The sequence below is a fragment of the Streptopelia decaocto genome (assembly GCF_964273445.1).
Source record: "Streptopelia decaocto genome assembly, chromosome: 2".
NCBI lineage: Eukaryota > Metazoa > Chordata > Aves > Columbiformes > Columbidae > Streptopelia > Streptopelia decaocto.
This window is the reverse complement of record NC_138655.1, coordinates 108,343,473-108,364,152: the sequence shown is the minus strand read 5'-3', so window position 1 is coordinate 108,364,152 and position 20,680 is coordinate 108,343,473. Positions and strand designations below refer to the sequence as shown.

Below are 20,680 nucleotides of genomic sequence, written 5' to 3'. Positions count from 1 at the left end.
CTGATGAAATTTAACAAGGGCAAGTGTAGAGTCCTGCATCTGGGCAGGAACAACCCCAGGTTCCAGTATCCGTTGGGAAATTACATATTAGAGAGCAGTGTAGGGGAAAGGGACCTGGGGGTCCTGGTGGACAACAGGATGACCATGAGCCAGCACTGTGCCCTTGTGGCCAGGAAGGCCAATGGCATCCTGGGGTGTATTACAAGGGGGGTGGTTAGTAGATCGAGAGAGGTCCTCCTTCCCCTCTACTCCGCCCTGGTGAGACCCCATCTGGAATATTGTGTCCAGTTCTGGGCCCCTCAGTTCCAGAAGGACAGGGAACTGCTGGAGAGGGTCCAGCATAGGGCAACAAAGATGATTAAGGGAGTGGAGCACCTCCCTTATGAAGAAAGGCTGAGGGAGCTGGGTCTCTTTAGTTTGGAGAAGAGGAGACTGAGGGTTGACCTTATTAATGGTTATAAATATATAAAGGGTGAGTGCCACGAGGACGGAGCCAGGCTCTTCTCGGTGGCAAACAATGATAGGACAAGGGGTAATGGGATCAAGCTGGAACACAAGAGGTTCCACTTAAATTTGAGAAGAAACTTCTTCATGGTGAGGGTGCCAGAGCACTGGAACAGGCTGCCCAGGGAGGTTGTTGAGTCTCCTTCTCTGGAGACATTCAAAACCCGCCTGGACATGTTCCTATGCGACCTCACCTAGGCGTTCCTGCTCCAGCAGGGGGATTGGACTAGATGATCTTTTGAGGTCCCTTCCAATCCCAAACATACTGTGATACTGTGATCTGAGGATTAAGGTTATCTGAAAATACAAGTTATCCAAGGCTGACAGGTATAGGGGTGTACAGGACAACTGAGGGCTAACTCTCAATCATTTGTTCTTTTAAAGAGGGTTGGGTTTACTCATTAAATCAAGTAGCTAATGATTTATAATTTAATTGCTAAAGTTGGGGTAATAATTGATTTAGCCAAATGATGTGGCTGTTAGATTAGAAACCTTATCTAGAGTAAATCTAGAATATCTTCCTCTTACTTTTATGTCTCGCCATGCAACCCTACATCATCTCTGTTTCCTACTGTGATTTCCTGTCCTCAGACCAAAAAACAACAAAGATGATACACGGTGCCTCAAAGTAGAGACAAACTGGTCTGATTAGAGGCTAGGGCAGCTCCCTTTCCCTGCAGGAGTCACCTGGCTGAAGCCATCAGAGCTACATAGGTATGAATGAGACTTAGTCTGATCTAGTTCTTACAATCAAAAGTCACTATTTTTAGCAAAGTGGTTGGCTGCTTTATAGGTTATTTACATCATGTATGTTGTATGAACATATCAAAACCTGAAATCTGCAGCTGATGATTACACTCGTGAATAAGTCAACACTTAGTAACATCAGCAGTAGCTATGCTGAGCACATTTTGTTATTTTTTTCTGGTTGCAGCAATATTGCAGGTTTCTGGCCAGGATCAAGAATATTTCTAGAAACATACATTTAAAGCGTCCAAATTAGTTCTATACTTATTTTGCCCTCGTACTGTTTTCTGCCTTGTTTTCTGATTTTCTTACCTTTTTGTTTTCCCCAGCAGAGGTGTTGGTGACAAGAACAAGCAGCTGCCAGTCAGACAGTAGTGGGTTCATGGAGGAACTGCCAGAACCTGCAGTTTTGCAAGTAAGAAATGAGCAATTGTTACTGGTACCTACCAGGTCTATGAAAACTGTGTAACCTTGGCACAAGTAATATTAAAAAAAATCATGGAGTTGTGAAAATTTCATGAAAACAAATTCATCCTCCTAGAAAACCTGAGTAGGTGAGAAGCTTTCTCAGAACTTTGTGCAACTCTTTGACCACATTAATGCGAGATTTGTGCAAGGCATTAGAAAAGAAAAAGTACTAGAATCTTTGATTCTTTGGTTCACTGGGTATTTAAAGATGTTTAAAGATGTATTTAAAGATGCCTCTGGGCTTGGGGTACCCAGGGCAAAACAGCAGCGGGCCAAACCAATGTGATAGAACAGGTATAATATTTCAGCTCCTTTTTTATTTCTCTCTCTCTTTTTTTTTTTTTTTTTTCTTTCAGAATGCATCTCTCTCAAGGAAGATTAATTTTATTTCTTATATGCATAACCAAGAAACAGCTCTGTCAGACAGGACAGAGTTTGCAATGTCAAGTCAAGATTTTCAACAAAAGCTAGATGATCGTGGTGCTAAGGTCTTCGTCACAGCTTGTGAGAGCATTTTGACAGTACCTGGATCAACAAAAGGAGGCAGTGACCAGGGAGAAGAGACTCATCTGCTGCTAACTGCAGAAAATGGAGAGTATGAGGCCTGTAATGCTGAACCACAGAGTTTTGTACAAGAAATCTTATGTGACATGGACAGGAAAGAGGATAAAATTGGAAGAAAGCAACTGGAAAAAGAGAAGTGCATAAAAGAGCATAGCCTTTGTTTTCAGAGTGATACTCAGAATAAAGGAGATCCTATCTCCTCAAAATTTGATCATTTATATTTTAAAACAGGACACAAAACAATGAATGCAGCCTTCACTGAACTGATTGATTTTAACTCTGCAGACATCAGTGAGAGCAAAATCAGAGGTGAAGATGAATGTGAGAGGTGCCTGACCGAAAAGGATGTTGGAGTTACATGTCATGAAAATGCCCATGGAGGTCACAAAGAGCATGTTAAAGGACTATGGTTGGGTATGGAAGTGGTCAACAAAGATGGTACCCTGCTTGCGGTGAACAAGGTGACAAATGATCAGAAGTTCTGCAAAATGGATGGTGATTCAAAAAATACAAGATGCTCCTCCAAAACAGAGCTCCTAGAAACTCCACAGCAGGGCTCAGCAGCGCAAAGCAGGAGCAGTGCCAGTTCATGCTGTTCTCCACAAGTATCTTGGAGACATCTCACCTGCCTAGCAGAAGGGCCTCGATTAAGTTTATCTGTAGATCAAAAGACTGGTAGTATAGGGAATATGTTAGGTGCTAACGAATCAGAGCAGGGACACAGCGTCCAAAACAATGAAATGGCTTCTGCTCCTCTGAAATCTGTTACTGTTCAGATGTTTTCAGGGCTGGAGTTTACTTCAAGGGTGAAATGCACAGGGCAAAATGCTCCTTTCAGTGACACCCTTGCTAGGGAAGATTCTGTGGACTCCTCTGAAGATGGTTCTCTCAGAAAGTCAGACCCAGGGGCTTCAAAGGATGGCATGAAGCAGACCACTGAAGCTTCCAGCCAAACTGACATCTGTGCCAGGAAACCCAGGTGGCCACCACTGCTTCACCCACCCCATGCTCACCTGACAAAATCAGCCTCTCTTGACACTGTGCTTTCTGGCAAATACAGGCCGTACTACTGGGGTGAAGCCTCTGACGTCCAGGCTGCGCAGGGCAGTCACTGTTGCCACTGCTGCTGCTGCCGTGGCTGCTGCCCGTGGACCTTCTCTGTGCCTGTCTCTCCCCAGCACCCTGTGGGCTGCTGCTCAAATCATGCCCCCACTGAGCTGCAGGTCTTGAAAACACTGATGCTCCTACAGGATGCTGCAACATGTGATCTTGTTCCGGTGAGTAGATTTCTTCATGAACATGGACAGTTGACACACTAATGAGCTAAATGTACAAGCTGCCTCTTCCTTTCCTCTCCTGCCATGCTTGCTTATTTAGTGAGACATATCTTAGGAATGTAACTGAGAAAATGGATGGGGAAAGAAGCATTCCCTTCTAGACAAAATGGGCAAACCTATCTGTGTATCTTCAGTTTTGTTGGGCTGCTTCTTTTAGTAACTTACATACATCATTTCAGTCTTAAAATGGTTCCTGCAAACTGAGTGATAAAGTCTACAGGTCAAATGAAGAGCTGAGATACGAGAATGAGTTTCAGTGAGTTCCTGTGAATCAGCTGAGTTACAGTAACTGAGTAACTTATTGGACTGCAGAAAATGCAAGGTGACATGATTTAGTGTAATCCTCATTTTGCTGAGAACTCATTTAAGTTATATTACTTAGTGTTTATTAAAGACTAACTGTGAACACCTACGTAGATACCATAAGCCAAACTGCTCTAAATTAAAGTGAATTATGACTTCTCAGAGCCGCAATCCATTATATAATATCATGGTAGAATAAGAAGCTTGCATTAAATCTGAAGTCCTGCTAAGATGAATTTGAAAAAAAAATATACAGTAAAAAGTCACCAGATTTTTTATTTCTTTGTTCAGAATTGATGAGAGCTCCCCAAAGTTGTGAAAGACTCAGAATGTGTTGGGGAAGAAAGCAAGGAAAGACAGGAGGGGCTTTTGCATTCTGAGAAAAATGTGGAAGGAGCAGCATAGCTCCTGATAGTTAACAGGCATTTCCATTTTTCCTCTTCTCATTGCTTTGCATAAGGAAATGAAACTGTAACTGTTGTACACATTGGGGAAGAAAGTTATTAGATAAGAGTTCCAGAAAGTGAAACTGGTGAGTCTTATGCTGCCACATCATTGAATGTATATGTCTGCAATGCCTTGTTTTTGAACAGTATATTGAACAGCATAAAGCCTTTTGTCAAATATTCTGCTGTTGCCACAAGATGGCAGTGAGTCAGTACCTTATAGTGGACTGGGAAGACTTTTCTTATCGGTTATCTACTATTTTATCAGTCTTCAAACGGGGGCCAATAGTGTTTTTTCTTCTCTAGTCTGTGGACAGGGAGTGTAGGAGGAACAAACTTTGCATCGTACTGTTATCCAAGATCTGTGCAATAAGTGGGTGAATTTACTGAATATTAGCCACTTTGCAGAGAATTCACCTATGCCCACTTTGTGCTTTGCATTAGAGGTGAAGTAGTTTCTACATCTTTAACTGAGAGAAGATAGCTCAGTTTATGTGCCATTGACCCAGGGCACGCATGGGGAATGCAACCACCACGTAACAACTGGTAGACCATAAATTTACCATTTACATGCAAAAAAAGTTATGGCATGAGAGTAGTCCTGGAACAGCTAGTCCCCCTTCCATGCCACCTGTGCCTGAACACTGAATAAATCTATGTGAACTTGTGCTCTGTGATATGCTCAAATAGTCAATGCCTGGGGAACTGCCCATACCTCATCTTTAAGGGCTGACACAACTTTTTACCAAACCTACCCACACTGTGTCTCTTGTATTTTTTGCGTGGTGCTTTACAGATTTTTGTTAGCCTTGAGGAACCAACTAGAAAATTGTTTGTGGCCCTAGAGACCTGAAGGACAATATCATCTGCATTCTGAAAGCATGCACCTTTATTACGCTGAAACTGCTCTGAGTGCAAGAAGGGGTTTGGCATGTTCCATCAGAAAAGACACTTCTCATACTTCTTATATATCTTTCCTCTCTCTCTCTCTTCCTCTTTCTCCTTCTCAAAACAGTTTCCAATTTCCAGAAGACAATAATTTAACCTACCATTAACCCATAGCAACTCATCCTGCTCAAATATAATGTCTGACAACAGTGCAATAACAGAATTTGACAAATTGCATCAGATCTTTGATCAAAGTCCTTTTCCTCTTCAGTGGGAAAAATTAAATTCTCACTGGCTCGAGTAGTGCCAGAACTCAATCCTACATGTTTTAGGAGAAAAGGTGGTGACTGGGATGTGAGTGATGCACCCAGAGCAAACTCACTTGAAGTGCCATCTGGACATTCATGGTAGCTGGTCACAGAGTCCCTGTTGTGCAGGTAAGAGGAGGACCCATGCCATTCAGGCTGTCAGCTTCAAAAGCACTCAGCATTGAAGTGCTCAAATAAAAGTAGTAAAGTGTGGTGTTTTCTTGCTTTTCTGTGTAGTGTAACATTCATGAAATAGAAGTGATGAAGAGCTCCTGCCAGCACTTCCAGGAGAAGCTGGACGAGATTGAACAGCACCTGACCGAACAGCAGGTGCTGTTTGCCAGCATGATGCCAGATGAAGAAAGGTAATGGCAGCTCAACACTTAAACCCAAAGCTAGCAACAAAATAACAACCTGTGGGCACATGCAACATGTCTGGTCACTTGTGTTATGGCAGCAGTTCTGGTCAGCGAGGTGCAGCTGTGGGCATCCCGCAAGTGGAAAAATGTACTGTGATGTGATTTTTGTTCAAAGTCCACGCTGTTCATGGCTCTTAAGAGCATTTTGAAGGGGAAGATTGCTCTGTAGATGCAGGCTAGATTTTTAGTGTGCAACTACTATATTTTAATGGCAACAGGAACAGATCTCAGGCAGCTGGAGCTTGGTGTCCCGGGTCAATGCTGGGTTCAGGGAAGGAGCCAGGAGTGCTCTCTGACAAATCATTCCCTTTAGGCCATGTACTTAATACTTACGATCAATTGGGTGATAATACAGGAAAAATTGAACTAGCTCTTCATGGATTGAGCCCAAGTTCACAGGGAGTACTGAGAAGCCTCAGGTTCACAAAAAGTTACTAGGGCTTCAATATTGAGCTGCCTGAAAATACAGGATTTATGCAGTCTTTGTGCTGGTGATAAATCAGAAGTGATAAACCTGCCCAAACTCAAGCTGGCTCTGCAACTACAATGTGTTTTATCTTGCAGTTGGGACAATAAAAGAAATGAGGATCAAGCAGACAAGGGCTGTTTTTATTATTTTGTAAGGTATCCTATGATCATGGATAAAAACAAGGCCGCAGCAAATGGAGACACGGGGTTATGCTGAGGCTGAGGAAGAGGATGGTGTTCACTGCTCACTTGAGTGTGTTTTCACTGCTCTCCCTACAGAGAGGAAGGCAGACACCTGCAACTCTTACGGCGAGCCGTTCGTCAGGAGGTTGCAGAGCTGGAATTTCGGCTGAATGATCAAGCCTGCCAGGTCAGGGAGGGCATCCTCATGGTACGTTGCACAAGCCACTGCTCTGGGTCATGTGGGGAGAGTTTGAAGTCTGCCCTGCTATTCAGCATCCGTAGTGTTAACTCTGAGGTACAGCTGGATAAGCTTTCAGCACCAAGAATAGGAGGACTTCCGATAATAGACTTATAGTTTACATCTTTGACTCTTTCTTTGTGCTGCTTGAGCTCAATCACCCAGGAAAAGTGCCAGTACTTACAGAAGTGACTCGACTGTGCTCTATAAAGGTCCCATCGTTTCTTGAATAAAGTGACAGGCAGTCAGCCTGCAGAATTACTGATAAATGGTTACTGGTCTGGTTCATTTCTGGAACAGCTCTCCATTTGATGAGGAAAGGTAAAGAAAACATGATCAGGGGATCATACATTGATTCTTCCCTGACAGACTTGGATTAGAGGTTCATGACTGCAATGGTCACAGATAGAAGTCCATTTGGAGATTTTCCATTAGGCAGATAGATCTGTCTGTTGGCATAAAATGTCCTTTAGGCCTCTCCTCTCTTTTTCATGGCAACGTCTCCTTTACCAGACATTGCATGTCTACTTTGGACCTAGCAGAAGAAGCAGGCATGCTTCATGTACTCTTGTGTATCCTGCTTGATTCCTTTTATTATATTTTTATTACTGCAATATGCTTTTCCTTCTATTTTCTCTGCAGCAGCTGGACCAATTACTGGCAGAACAATCCCATCTGTTTTCCGAGCTTGGACTCTCTGATTGGAATGGAGAAAGAAAAGCCCAGAATGAACAAGCATTTCCAGATGCTGCTGACATTGTGCATCCCCAAAGTGGGTGCTCAGAAATGGTGCTCCTAAGAGCTCCTAGCAAAACCACCACAGCAACAGGTTTGCTCTCTGCCCTGCAGTCAGGGCCATCCCTAATGCAATTTCCTACCAGAGCAACGTTTGAGGCAAATTCAGCCGCATCTGCCCCACAGGAGCTCTCCACCAGTACGAAGGAAATAAAAGGACCTCCCCGAGTGAAAATGGACTTTAAGGCATTTATACACAACATAAAGGATGTTTCAGTCTCACCTGCAAGGTTTTAGGTGGAAGGGACTGCTGACCCACAATGAGGTTTTACTATTCTGCATCTCATTGCCAGAGCCTAGATCAGGACCCATTCCTGCTAAGCTGTGCAATTATCCGAAAGGATGGAGCCCCTGTTTTGAGGCACTTTCAGTCTGCGTAAGAAACACAGGCATAACTGGGACTGGATCTGCTTTGATATTTCTCAGTAAGCTGCGGCAATGATCTAGATGCTCCAGAGGGAAGAACATATAAATACATGAATGGCATTTGGCTTGCTTGAACTTTGAATGTCACTGTTTGACTAATTAGTATATTCAACCCTCTCCCACCGTGTGAAATTAGTAATTTATGGCTTCAATTTGTAGAGACAATAACCCAGTTCTACAAGGGCTGTAAAGGCAGTGAACTGGAAGGTTTGTTGTTTTTCTGAAGAAATTCAAAGTCAGCATTTCTGACTGATCTGGTTTCACAATGTAACCATTAAAAAAAAAAAAAAAAAAAAGTTTGGCTGCCTTTCTGAATACAAAATATATCTAGGAACTCTTAGATAGCTGTTTGTGATTTAGTGGTCTCTTCCACCTAAGCACATGTCCCTGTTTTTTAAAGGATTGATCATTCCCTTAAACAAACAGCATTAAATTCTGCATAAACTTTGTGTAAACACCACAGGATGGAATGCTCTTTATTAAAGTCTTATGCTACTTTCTTGATTTATGTTGATATTACCACTGATATTATCAAGCAGAATCAGGTTCTTTAGTGCATAATTCAAAGAATGAGAACCATAGACAGTGAGGAACAAGGAACTGAAATATCTGAGGTCATGTTTTGTCATATTTTGCATTCTTTTTCTTTTAAGACTAATCTTGGTAACACCTTTTTCCTTTTTTTTTTTTTTTTTTTTAGTTGAAGAAATCTTTACAAAATTCTTTAGATAATGATTGAGAAGAAGGAAAAGACTGATGGAGGACAGACTGATGGATTTGTGGCCTTTTTCCTGAAATACATGGTATATTACAGAAACAAATGAACACAACATTGCATTATAGATAAGTTCTAATCACAGCAGTTTCATTTGCAATGAGATAACTTGCCAGAAAACCAGTCATTTTTAAAGAATATTTTAAAGAGAGGTGCTATATGTTTTACTGTTCTGTGATCGCAAAATTTACTACACTACTATTAGCAGTCACATGGGATAGGGCTGTTCTTTGCAAAGTCCTTTAAAAGGAAGAGGAGACGGCTTATTTTTGAGAAGAAACTTAAGAACTTGTAGATAGCCCAGGAAATACCACTAGAAGATATTCTCATAGTTATTTTGATACAGTCCTTCAACCAATACTAATCCTCATGCCCAAACTACCTTGTATAGTCCTACCCACTTTCTAGCTTTAACTTGCTACTAACTTGCCTCTGACTAATTTTGTGAGGCTTTTATCTGCTGTCAGTATCAAATCAGAAGCTCACTGATAGTGTATATGCTAAACACCTTCTCTGTCAAAATACTACCATGGATAGTCTCCTGGCTGTCTTCTTCCTTTTCGTATTTGCATCACATAAACCAAATTAAAACCAAAATGAGATTAGAAATATGGGATTTTCTACATTATAAACCTTGAATCAGAATCTTGGTTCAGTTTTCTGGGGAGTGCGCAGAGCCTGGATTCATGCAGAGAAAGTCAAGAGAAAAGACCTCTCAGGTTTGGATCACAGTAAAGAAATTCAACTAGTTCATTTTCAAAGCAGTGCAGTTTGTACTGCTGCTTTCAATTTAGCACTTCCCAGACTGTGAGATGTCCTACTGGCTTGTTTGTTTAATGCTCTGGAGGGACCTTAGGTGTCATTTAGGTTTTGGTGTTGCAAATCACAGCTCTGCGAAGGTGCAAACAGAAGTAGCATTTGCACATGTTTAAGGAGAAAATGGAGTCAAACATGCTGAGCAGCCTCGAGGCTCCCTGCACCTCCACATTTCCACAGATGTTCAGGGTAATAAAATGATTGGGGGAGAGAGGTACATAACATAGGAACTGACAAGATCCTCCACAGCCTGCTGGGCCATGAATTTTACTGGTTGCAATTTGCCCCTTTCTTGAGACCCCTCATGGGATTTGTAAACCACTTCCACACTATCAAGTGTTTAAGAGTTTATATATCGAGATTTGTGATTGTAACGGTATCTTCAGGCAGAATGCAAGCAGGACCAAAGCATCCTTCACCTCAGTTTTAGTGGAACAAGCAATAAATTTGGCTTAGTATTTTCTTTCTCCACTGGCTTATGAACTGCATTTGCAGATGTTGTACCTCAGTTTGTGGAGGAAGGCAAATAGAAAGCATGGTGAAGGATGTACAATGATACCAGCATTGAAAGTCTCCTGGGAGAGAGGATGGCTGAGAAGCTTCCTTACCTCAGCTGCACCAGGGCTGTGATTCCTTCCATGAAGCAAGTTGTCTTTTGCAAGTGTCACTGCAGTATGATGCTTAAAAGCTTTGTGGTTACATGATGCGGCAACCATTCTCTGCCAGTCTTATATCCATGTGTATAGAAGATGCTATTGGCAGGTGACAGCTATTCTTGATTACAAAGATCATGTGGGACCTCTGTTGCCATTTGAATTCTAGCACTTGTATTCTCAACCAGGACTGAACCTGACTCTTACTAACAAAACCTGTTTAATAGCCTCTAGATGACTGGTATGTGCAATCCTATTCCTCATTTCAATGTAATTATAGAATAATGTTGTGCAAGCTATGGACAAACTAGGGTTCCTCCATATGCAACATTTAGACGCCCACAAATACCGTTAACTTGAACTTACTTGCATTTATAGCTAGATAACATTTCAAGCCCTCAATGTTTTTTTAACAGTTAAGCTGTAACATTGTAGCCATAAAAAAACATACCAAACAACGGGAAATTTAAAAAAAAATCTTCTGACTTATCTTAGAGCTCAACAAGTGATATTTCACTTCATAACTCCTCCAAACATGTTGCAGGGATGGCTGGGCTAAGCATCATAATGCTGCTCTTGGGAGAGAAAGGAACACACACCATAATTTTGTGATCAGGAAGGTCTGGGGATAGCATGGTGAGCACAGGAGCCAGCTGTGCACCCGCTTAACCTCACAGTATTACCAACCTTTTAAATTCCAATTTATTTCCCTTTAGGACAGTCATAAGCAAATAAGGTGGGAATTTAATTATAAGTCCACAGAATTAATGAAATAATAACATATCTGAATGAGCATCATAATTACTCTATCTAGCTAGAACCATACAAATTAGCTTGCAGGCTCACAAGGCAGCAGGTCATATCTGTGGGTGGGAGTGGGCTGCAATACTTACAAAAAGCATTAGCGCTGGGCAGTTTGCAAGTTTTTAATCTGAAGAAAATTGACCCTGTGACACTGCAGGACTTCTGACAAAGACAAAAACAAACAAACAAAAAAACAAACAACAAACAAACAAACAAAAAAACACCACACAAACCTACCTGAAGTAAGTATTTGAGCAAGAGGCTGTTTCCCTCCTGATTCCACCTCTCCAAAACTGAAATCAGTAGAACAATTGGCTCTGTCTCTATTTCACAGGACTATTGAGGCCCCACAAAGGTCCATGCAATGTAGAAGACACGTGCTAAGGAAAAGGGTAAGTTGTATAATGTGTAGATATGCTACAGCAGTGGTTCTCCATGCTATCCAGTGCTCTTTCAGCATCTCTTGCCTGCAGAAACCTAAAACTGTCATCTGAAACCCTTGTAACTCTCTGTTATGGACTCAGCACTGTCTTTGCCCTGGTCACAGTTTCTGGAAGAGAAGAGCAACATAAAGCCTCACCAAAGTAGGAGGGATGAAAGAACAGGGGAAGCAGGGGCAAGCCAATTAAAAAATGTTTCCCTAACAAAGACAGAAGATTCAAAACCTAATGATTGCTTTTGCCCACCCTAGTTCAGTAGCAATTTGTTTCACTTGGATTTTACCTATTTTTGTCATTGTCTTTTGCCTTCATTTGTTTTCCCTGATGCCCCATAAATCTTTAAACCCTGAAGCTAAAAAAGGCTGCATTGTGCACCGGCTTGAATATTGATTTTGCTAGAGAGTATAAAATCTATAGAGATAATAAGGAAATCCATCTAAGGTACCGTGCCAAGGGCTCCCATTAGTTGCTTTACCAGGCATCAATTCAATAAACCCTCGAGAGCAGCGCATGAATAAACATCAGAGCCTCTCTAGCATGTTAATGCATCAGTTGTCTAATTGTCAGTGTTGCCAACAGATTCCAAGAAAAGTGGCATCATGGGAGTTCAGCCCCTTCCAACCTCAAATCCAAAGAAGATTTGACACTGGCTTAAGAAGAAGGCAGGGCTCAGGAGCGGGGTTGTGACAGCCAAATAATATGGGTACGGCTGCTTTTGGGGTGGTGCTGACCTCCTGCTGGAAGCGCAGCCCATCTCTGTGCAACCTGGGTGTGCTGCCTCCTTATTGCATCCTGGTGCATGGTGATGGGGTGCCCCAGGTCAGGCTCAGGGCTTTCCCTGTGCAGAGCTGGAATTTGCGTTTGAAGAAAAGAGACCCTCAATTTTTGGCCTCAAGCCATAGGAATAAACTTGTTCTGAGCTGCTACATATGAATTACTTTCTCCTCTAGGGCTGTCGGTGAGCCTGGGTGGCAAGAACATGGGGTCTTATTGCAGGCTCTACCATGTGTTTTCCCTGTGACCAGGGCCTTTTTCTTTACCCCGTGGGGACTCTTATTCCTGGCACAGCTTCTTTCTGTCTTATCTAATGAGGTTTTAAATTCCTCACAGAGAAGTTATTCTCTCCTAATGTGTTCGTACAGTTCCTAGCACAATAGGGGCCTAATATCAGTTGGGACCTCTACTTGCTGCTACAATAATAATTTTATGAGCAGCCTTTCATTAAGATCCATTGCTACTTAAGAAACAGCTGCTGTGTCACTTTATAAGGCTGTTGACTGCTTTAACTCCCTCTGCTCCAGAAACAAGGTTTTGATCTTCCCTGTAAAAATGAACATGGGTAAAAGAGGCTGAAGCATGAACAAAAAGGCAAGCTTGCTATCAAATGGGAAAATTCAGAATCAGAACACCTGAGACTTCCAGAAACTGAAATTATATGAAACCACACTGTTCTCACCTTGCTGGAGAGGTGCATTAGAATTCATCCATCTTCACTTAATTATTTTCTGTTGTCTTTCAATGGGCACCTCACTCACTCAGCACAGATCAGAGCTAGTAAGCGGGACACAGGTGTGTCCCATTGAGGCTTTTCAATCTTAATATGGGAAACATTTATTATGATGACAAACAACACAGAACTCCCACCTATTCCTGATTTTTTTTTTCTTTCCCTCCATTAAAATACAAAAGAAGCCCATTAGGACATGAAGAGCTTATAGTTAATGATAGTCACAGAAGTAGTGAGGGGGCAAGAAATACAAAAGACCAAAAGTCAGGAGATAAGACTGTTTTTTTTTCCCCTACCTGTTATCCAAAGGGAGTGTGAGGGCTCCCTGGGGCCCCACCTGAAGATGCTGGCACATGGATCTCTTGCATTTCATCTGCAAGCTCTGGCCATTTCACCTGAAAAAGGCTTCTGCAAATGCAGACAAGTAAAATATCCCTGCTCTTCTGTGCTGTCTGCTTAGCCAGCTGCCTCCAGGAAGGGCTGCAGTAAGTATTTATTAGAGGGACTTCAGGTAAAGCAAGCATCTGCCAAGGGTCCTGAAAAGGAGCAAGACGAAGGTCCTGGATGGTAAAGAAAATTGTGGTGCCTACATTGACATTCCCATATTCCACTCCATTTCAATTTCACTGTTCAATTGTTTAGGAAATTGCTTTAGATCAGCTCCCAGTCTGTGAAGACACAGTAAGATGCACCTTTCACACAAGTATAGCTACAACAACAGACAAGTCAAGTTGTTGTAGACCTACTGTGAAGCAACGTGTGTGGGGGGACAGAAGTCTGTAGTTAAGTATTCTCTTGCTGGTGAATTAGCTTTTTAAAGGTTGCCTGGACTTTCCAGAGGCTTTTCTAAGCTACTGACAGAGAGAAATTATGGGAAGTAGGAAACAGTTACAGTCAGTTAGGAAAAAAGATAAAAAACCTAATTACTTGAAAACTAGGGTCTATTGTATCAGTGACACTTCTGTAATGTCCTGCATAAAGACTTCATTGCCCTTAATTTTTTTATCTACAAGGAATAGCAATAATGAGAAAGTGTTACTGTTGTTACATCAAGAGAGCTGTTCCAGATCTAGGGTTGCTCTAATCAGAGCAGAGCACATTGGAAGCAGGGTAGGCTGGACTCCTCACATCCTTGTCCCATTTAACAAATAGGGAAGTGGAAGCAAGGGCACCCGAGTCATTCCCAAACCAGGCCAGACAAATGTGAGAGGTGCATTTCTCAGGCTTGGGTTTCTTGCTGAGATACCCCATGGAGGAGTGGGAATCTGTGTGGCTAGGGATGAAGGGGAGCTGGAGTGAGACGTCCAGGGAAATTTGGAGCAGCTGGTGCCCAAGAAATCTCATTCTGGGAGCTGATGCAATAGTCTTGTGGTATCAGCAGGTTGTATCTGGCTGTTTCCTGGCAAGCCCATGCTCAGAGATGGGCACTGGGAAGCAATTTCTGCCAATGCAAACAGAAGCTGGGCTGACTGCCACCCAGGCAGGGAGTGAACAAAAGGGCTTGTCAGCAGCATTGGGGGAATGTTGTAGCTGTAGATGGGATAGCGGAATCTGAAAACAAGGGGCAGACACAGAAAGAAATGGAGGAAGAGCAACATATAATAAAAATGAGAGACCTGGAATGAACGACCTGAAACTAGACAAAGGAGGTATGAAGCAGAAGTTCATCTATGTGTAGCTTCATCTGTTTAAAAGTAGGCCAAAGGTATTAGCTCAATACACAGAGTTCCTTCAATGAAATAAGTAAGCTGACTTAGCCCTCACTCAGAAACCCGGGGAAATAAATTCACTTGTTACTCTTCCTATGGACACTTCGGAGCACTTCAGGATCACAGACAAGCCAAGAGATTAAGGACCACAGTCAGATTAACAGAAAGCATAGAAGAACAGTCAGTTTGAGGCTATCCAACTACTTGATATAGAACCCAGTGATTAAGAACATAAGAAATAGGCTACAGGCCAGACTGCCTGTGACAGGACTATATCTTTGACAGAGAAACTAGGAAATGTTTTTCAGGGAGGGCCCGACTACTTCTTTCTGGACTGCTCTCCTCATATGTCCCCAGCAGCCGCATATGTTGGGTATGGGACATCAGAGAGTATGTTTCTGCCTGTCCCTGTTAGCATCTGTTAATGTTACAGAATCACAGGAAGACAGGTTGAGAAATACCTCTTGAAGTCATCTAATCCAACATGCCCATCAGAGGGACTATCCTTCCTTCTTCTCCATTAACGTCTAATCCTTTTTGTGCCCTCCTACCACGACCTTCCACTATTACAATACCTATGAAAACAAAGTTCAGAACTTCACTGTTATCCTTGCTGTGTGAACTATCGTTTGTTGTCTGTTTTAAACTGTTCTCCTGCTTTTGATAAATTGTCTCCAGTTCTAGAACTGCAGGATTTGATGCAAAAGAGGTCTGTATTTGCCTTCTCCACCACTTGCCTGATTTTATAACACTGAGGATCCTGGTATCTCCAAAGCAAAGAGTCCCAGCACTTTTAGTCTTTTCTCTCCAGGCAGTTTCTCCATCCCTTTAATCTTTTCCACCCAAATCTACATGAATGCCGCCAAAGCTTTCTGGGTTTTCAACTTTGTAAATCAGCCCAGAGCCCTGGAATTTTTAACAATATTGGAAAGAAATGTACAAAGTCAGCTTTATTATAACTACTCATTTCTGCTGCCATTCTCCAATTGCCTGAGAACCTCTTTGATGAGAAATATTCTAGAAGAGTCAAGAGTCCTTATGAATTTTGAGCAGAATCATCATAGCTTGCAAAGAAATGCTCTGCCTCCAATTCTTTTCTCTCTTCTGAGTCTTTTTTAAAAGTTCAACCTTTGCAAAATCCAAATTTTACTCAATTATAAATATCTCTCTATCATCACTGGGAGTGTCATTGGCAAGGTACGGTCTCTTCTCCTTAAACAAATCATAAAAAAAAAAAAATCTATGGAAGAAGGAGGAGACATGGGTTTGACAAAAGACATGGGACTAGAATGAAGACAGGAGGAAGAGAGAGAGGTACAATGAAAGAGAGAGAGGACTGAGGAGAAAAGCAGAAATAGGAGCATAGAGTCAAATGCATGGGTGGCTGCAAATAGGAAAAGCAGAAAGTCTGGGTCCTTGTGCTGGGGTCTGTGCTTATGTGCCAGAATGACTATCAGAAAAGGGTGTTCTCTCTTTCCGAGGAAACTGTAAGGAAGGCAGCGAAGGTTATAGATGCTAATTGCCCACCCATTGCAGGTTCTGGAAATCAGACACCTATCTATAGTGAAGAAAAGCCAGGGATGGACATCAACAGAGCATCTGATCAGAATAGTTTGCAGATCCTGGGTAGGACTGGCAGATGGACACTCTCCCTAGGTGCTATGTGACTGTGCAGACACTTTTCTGTTACTGTTTTCCCCTTGAATTATAGTTTTACTTTTTTGTTTTTAATATCGTATCCTCTCAGATTTTTTTTTTTTTTTTGTGCTCAGTATTTCAGCCAACCTGTCAGGTAATGCTTCAGGGTCCACAAAGAGAGTCTTAGAGTCTCAGTGGGGTTATTTAAGCAAGAGGATGTGTTGGTCTTCTGCTAGGCAGCTAGCAGTGTGAGATTGCAGCAAATTCAATACAAGAGGGATTGTGTTAACACAGTTAAGCATGAATTTAGACATGTCACTGTTAATCCCTAGATTAACAAAAGGGAAGGAAATGTGTCAAAATAATAAAGTACCTATTAAAAAGGCTGTAGAGACAGACACTGATCCATAGTTAGCACCAATAGATGACAGAACGTCGTCAGCGAAGCGTGAGCTGTCATCTGGCAATGTTCTGTTCTGCAGAAACCAGATGAGTTAGGGACTTATGTCAGACTCGCTGGGGATTTCCAGACACTGAAAGAAAGAACTAATGAAAGCAAATATGGAATAAAAATAAAAGTGTTTCTTTTTTAAATCCTCACCTTAATTTGGGATCTTTAGGACTTTCTCCTTTTGTTCCCTCCTCTGGGTTCACAGGGAGAAGCAATGATCAAGCAGGGTGAAATTGCTGTCCCAGTCACTGAAGCCCTTTAGGGGAATAAAATTACTCTCTTTAGATAATACAAGGAAAGAGGTTCTCAGAGGAAGACAGGTAGGAACCTCAAAAGTCTAAGACAGCTGGAGAGACTCAGAGGCTAAGTGAAACACAGGGCTTCTCAGGCACTAATCCCATGCTGCTAGATTTAGTTTGTTAGCTAGCAGCACATATGTGAAACTCTGGCTCACGTTGCTGCTTAGTTTTTGTTAGTGGTTATGCTTTCCAGAGGGGAAAGGAGAGTTTATAACCTGGTTTTTAAAGATGCCCTAGGATGAGCCCACCATCCCCTCTGGAGGGTTGTGGGAGAGCTGTGTTAAAGCCCAGGGCAGCAGGAGGCAGATGGTGGTTGGGGCCAGTGCCTGAGCTCTGCCCAACTTCTGGATGGCATCCGTGGTACCAGGAAGAGCTCAGAAATCACTAAATTAAAAAAAAAAAAAAAAAAAAAAAAAAGTGTGTGTGGTATTTTAAAAAAAAATGCCTTATGGTTTTGAGCCTCGTTCAAGATTTTCCATATCAGCAGGAGGTCTAGGAACTTAGCTGGATGTGTGGCATCATACATCATTATACGTGCTTGGGCATAAGGTCCATGGTAAAATGAAAGAGGAACCTACCCACCTCTCTTTGGTATGGCTGAAGAAATGACTGCTTGCTGTCCTCTGAAGCTGTCTTTTCCCAGCATTCATTAACACTTTTCAATCACCTTTCACTCCTTAAATAAAAGGGTTTTTTTCTGATCTCTTACTAAATGTTCTAGGAATTTTCTTCTCCTTTCTGTGCATCTATGTTCAAATCTGCTTGTACTGTTCAAAATAAGGTTATGTGTCTATTGGTGTTTTAAGGTATAAACTTGATTTCTGATTATTTTTATAGCTTGGGTTCTCAATTATATTCCTCCAAGAGAAACGTTTCAAGGATAAAGATTAATTACTTTTAATGTTGCTTCATATTTGTTATGCTGCAGATAATGCTTGTTTTAAGTAAGTGGGAACAGGTGTGTAACAATTGATTAGATTAAATTAAACAAGCAAGTAGGGAATGAAATGCACATGGCTATTTTAAAGGAGAGATATTGTAAACACTAATTAAGCAGCTAGAAATCAATAACCACACAAAACTATTCCCTCTTCCCAGTTTTATGAGATGGAGGAAACCCTGATGTTTTCCATTATGACATTGTTATTTATATCTTGCTGTGGTATAAATAAGAGATGCCCATAACCAGTCCAGTCATGATATGGATACAGCCAGCTAAATTTTTTACCTAGGCCCTTCTGAAATGTTGTAGAGGGCTATGAAGGCTGATGTAGCACCACTTTGACACTGCTTCTTAATTCCCTGAAGGGAGAGTGACTTTTCTAAAATGAACAATTTTCAGAACTAATTAGCCAAAAATAATCCTCCATTCCCCTTCTGGCTAAAATTAAGTCCTTTTATATAAGAAAAGGGATCTTCAGCACCTTTCCAGTGCTGCATCATTGTGTAAGACTATTATAAATTTTGTGTGTACATGAATAAAAAAAAAGTAAGAGGAGAAATGGATTTGCAAAATTCTCCAAAGGCCTCAGTATTCATTTCTGCTCTTAGTCTCCATTAGCATTGACCTTCTTAGTCAATAGATGTGCTTCCTGCAGAAGCACAGACAGGCTCTTGAGTTTTGCAACTAAAATATGTTTGGCTTTCTACTACTACTGCTAGCAGAAGTCAACACAGCGAAGCTAGAGCAAGCAGCTCCTTTCCAGTCTGTCTTGTGCAATCCTGTGCATGGCTGCTTACAAAGGTCCTAGCCACATGCTGGCCTACGAGCAGCAATAAAAATCCAAGGGTAATGTTGGATGCACAGCAGACCCTCTGCCTCATGGGGATGATTTCCCAAATGACAGAATGGTTAGGGTTGCAAGGGACCTCTGGATATCACCTAGTCCAACCCACTCTTCTCTCACCATACTCGTTAAGGAAGGGGTTTCCTTGTACCCTGTGGAGCAGAGCCTGTGCTGGCTGGGGAGGGGGAAGAGGTCCTGCTACTCAGAAACTGGTGGACAGCCCTGCCTGCTTAGCATTTACATTCACAAAGCCTGGCTCTGAGTTCTGTGGTAGATCATTAAAAAAAATGTGTGTGAGAAGAGGAAAGAGTTGTAGTCTTCTCATTTTGCCTGTACAAGCTCTGGGGAAGGTGTGTGAAACAGGTTCCATCTCTATCCCATGCACATCATCCTCAGGTGATCCTGAACCAAGACTGGGTGTATTTTAGGGACAGGAGCAAGACATGTCACAGGGTCTGGATGGATGCAAGCTTCTGGATGGATGGAGCTATTCCACTTGATGTAGATAATTAGAAATGCACTGGAACATGGACTGAACTGTGCCCATCCTTCCCTCACCACATCTTCCTACCACCATCATCTCGTCCCCTTGCTGCTCTGACAGAGAGGTTGTAAAAATCCCACTCCTGAGGAGGAGGGCTTGGAGGGGGATCAGAGGGATCAGGGAGAAAAAGAGTCTCCTGGCTTTACAGTTATGGATCTGCAGCTTTTATTTTGGGTTGTAAGCACATGCAGAGGTTTAAGTGAAAGACCGGATTTCCTATCACTGGCACACCTTCAGCAGGAACCTGCTGCTGCTTTCACAAATTGCTGCTTTCACAAACTCTCTATTCCATCCTCCATCTACATATGTAGGCGCATTTGTGACAGCAGCTGTAGAAAGTGAGTACCTCACTATTACTCTTCCACAAGATCCTCATGGAGGTTTGCTCACAGCTGGAAATTCATGGTGTTTGATTTAAACAAGCATTGTACCTTTGGTGAATGAGACGTTATGTGATGAAAGAGGGTTCAGTTCAACTCATTTTCAAAACCCGCTTGGTGGAAGATCTGCCCACCTTTTCTGTCATGTTTTATATTAATAATTTACTGGCCTCACTGAACAAAAATAAGTCCTTTGTGGTCTCATTGGAACATTATAAAAGAGAGGCAGCTCTCACCTGCCTCTGCAAAATTTCCTGAAATTAGCTATTATTGTTCTGATGTTTCATCACTGATGAGCAGCAGATCTACCAAAGAATGGACATTTAATTAAACTATAAGCAAAGAGGCACTTGGTGGTTGGACACCGCTTGAATTGAAGAAGTCTTCATTAATGTAACTGAAATAGTTACTGACCACTGAATATCAGCTTCAAAAATGTTTCTCTCTGCGACCTTACCCTGGCACCATTCTCTTCACATAGCCCAAATGATCTCTCTTCACTACGATGTTATTCCAAAAAAAAGATGTTTTCCCAATTCCTTGTGGGCCTAAATAGTCATGATGAAAGTGAATATGTGCATGATTGCCCCCAGAGGAAGAAAAGTTGCCCACTTCATGTCAAAACTATGTGCATAATGGAAACTGGATGGCATTATTTGTCTAATCAAGCGCATTTTATTTTTATTGTGCAACGCTCTTTATTTAATTACTACCTCATTAGAAACATCTTTCTAGTAAGGTACAAAATTTGCATTTCTGAGACAATGGAGAGTTTCACCTCCT

General features: G+C 41.9%; 1 protein-coding gene across 1 annotated transcript in view; it reads left to right on the top strand.

Annotated features, from left to right (window-relative positions):
• The window catches only part of ITPRID1 (ITPR interacting domain containing 1), a gene marked incomplete at its 5' end in the record, with an annotated part of 52,797 nt that extends 44,095 nt beyond the window's left edge, over positions 1-8,702 (top strand). Inside the window, 5 exon segments of the mRNA XM_082044588.1 lie at positions 1,581-1,666; positions 2,076-3,560; positions 5,803-5,930; positions 6,732-6,843; positions 7,516-8,702. Coding sequence (XP_081900714.1) covers positions 1,581-1,666; positions 2,076-3,560; positions 5,803-5,930; positions 6,732-6,843; positions 7,516-7,905 — 2,201 coding nt within the window. The 3' untranslated portion in view covers positions 7,906-8,702.
• Positions 8,703-20,680: the final 11,978 nt, after the last annotated feature.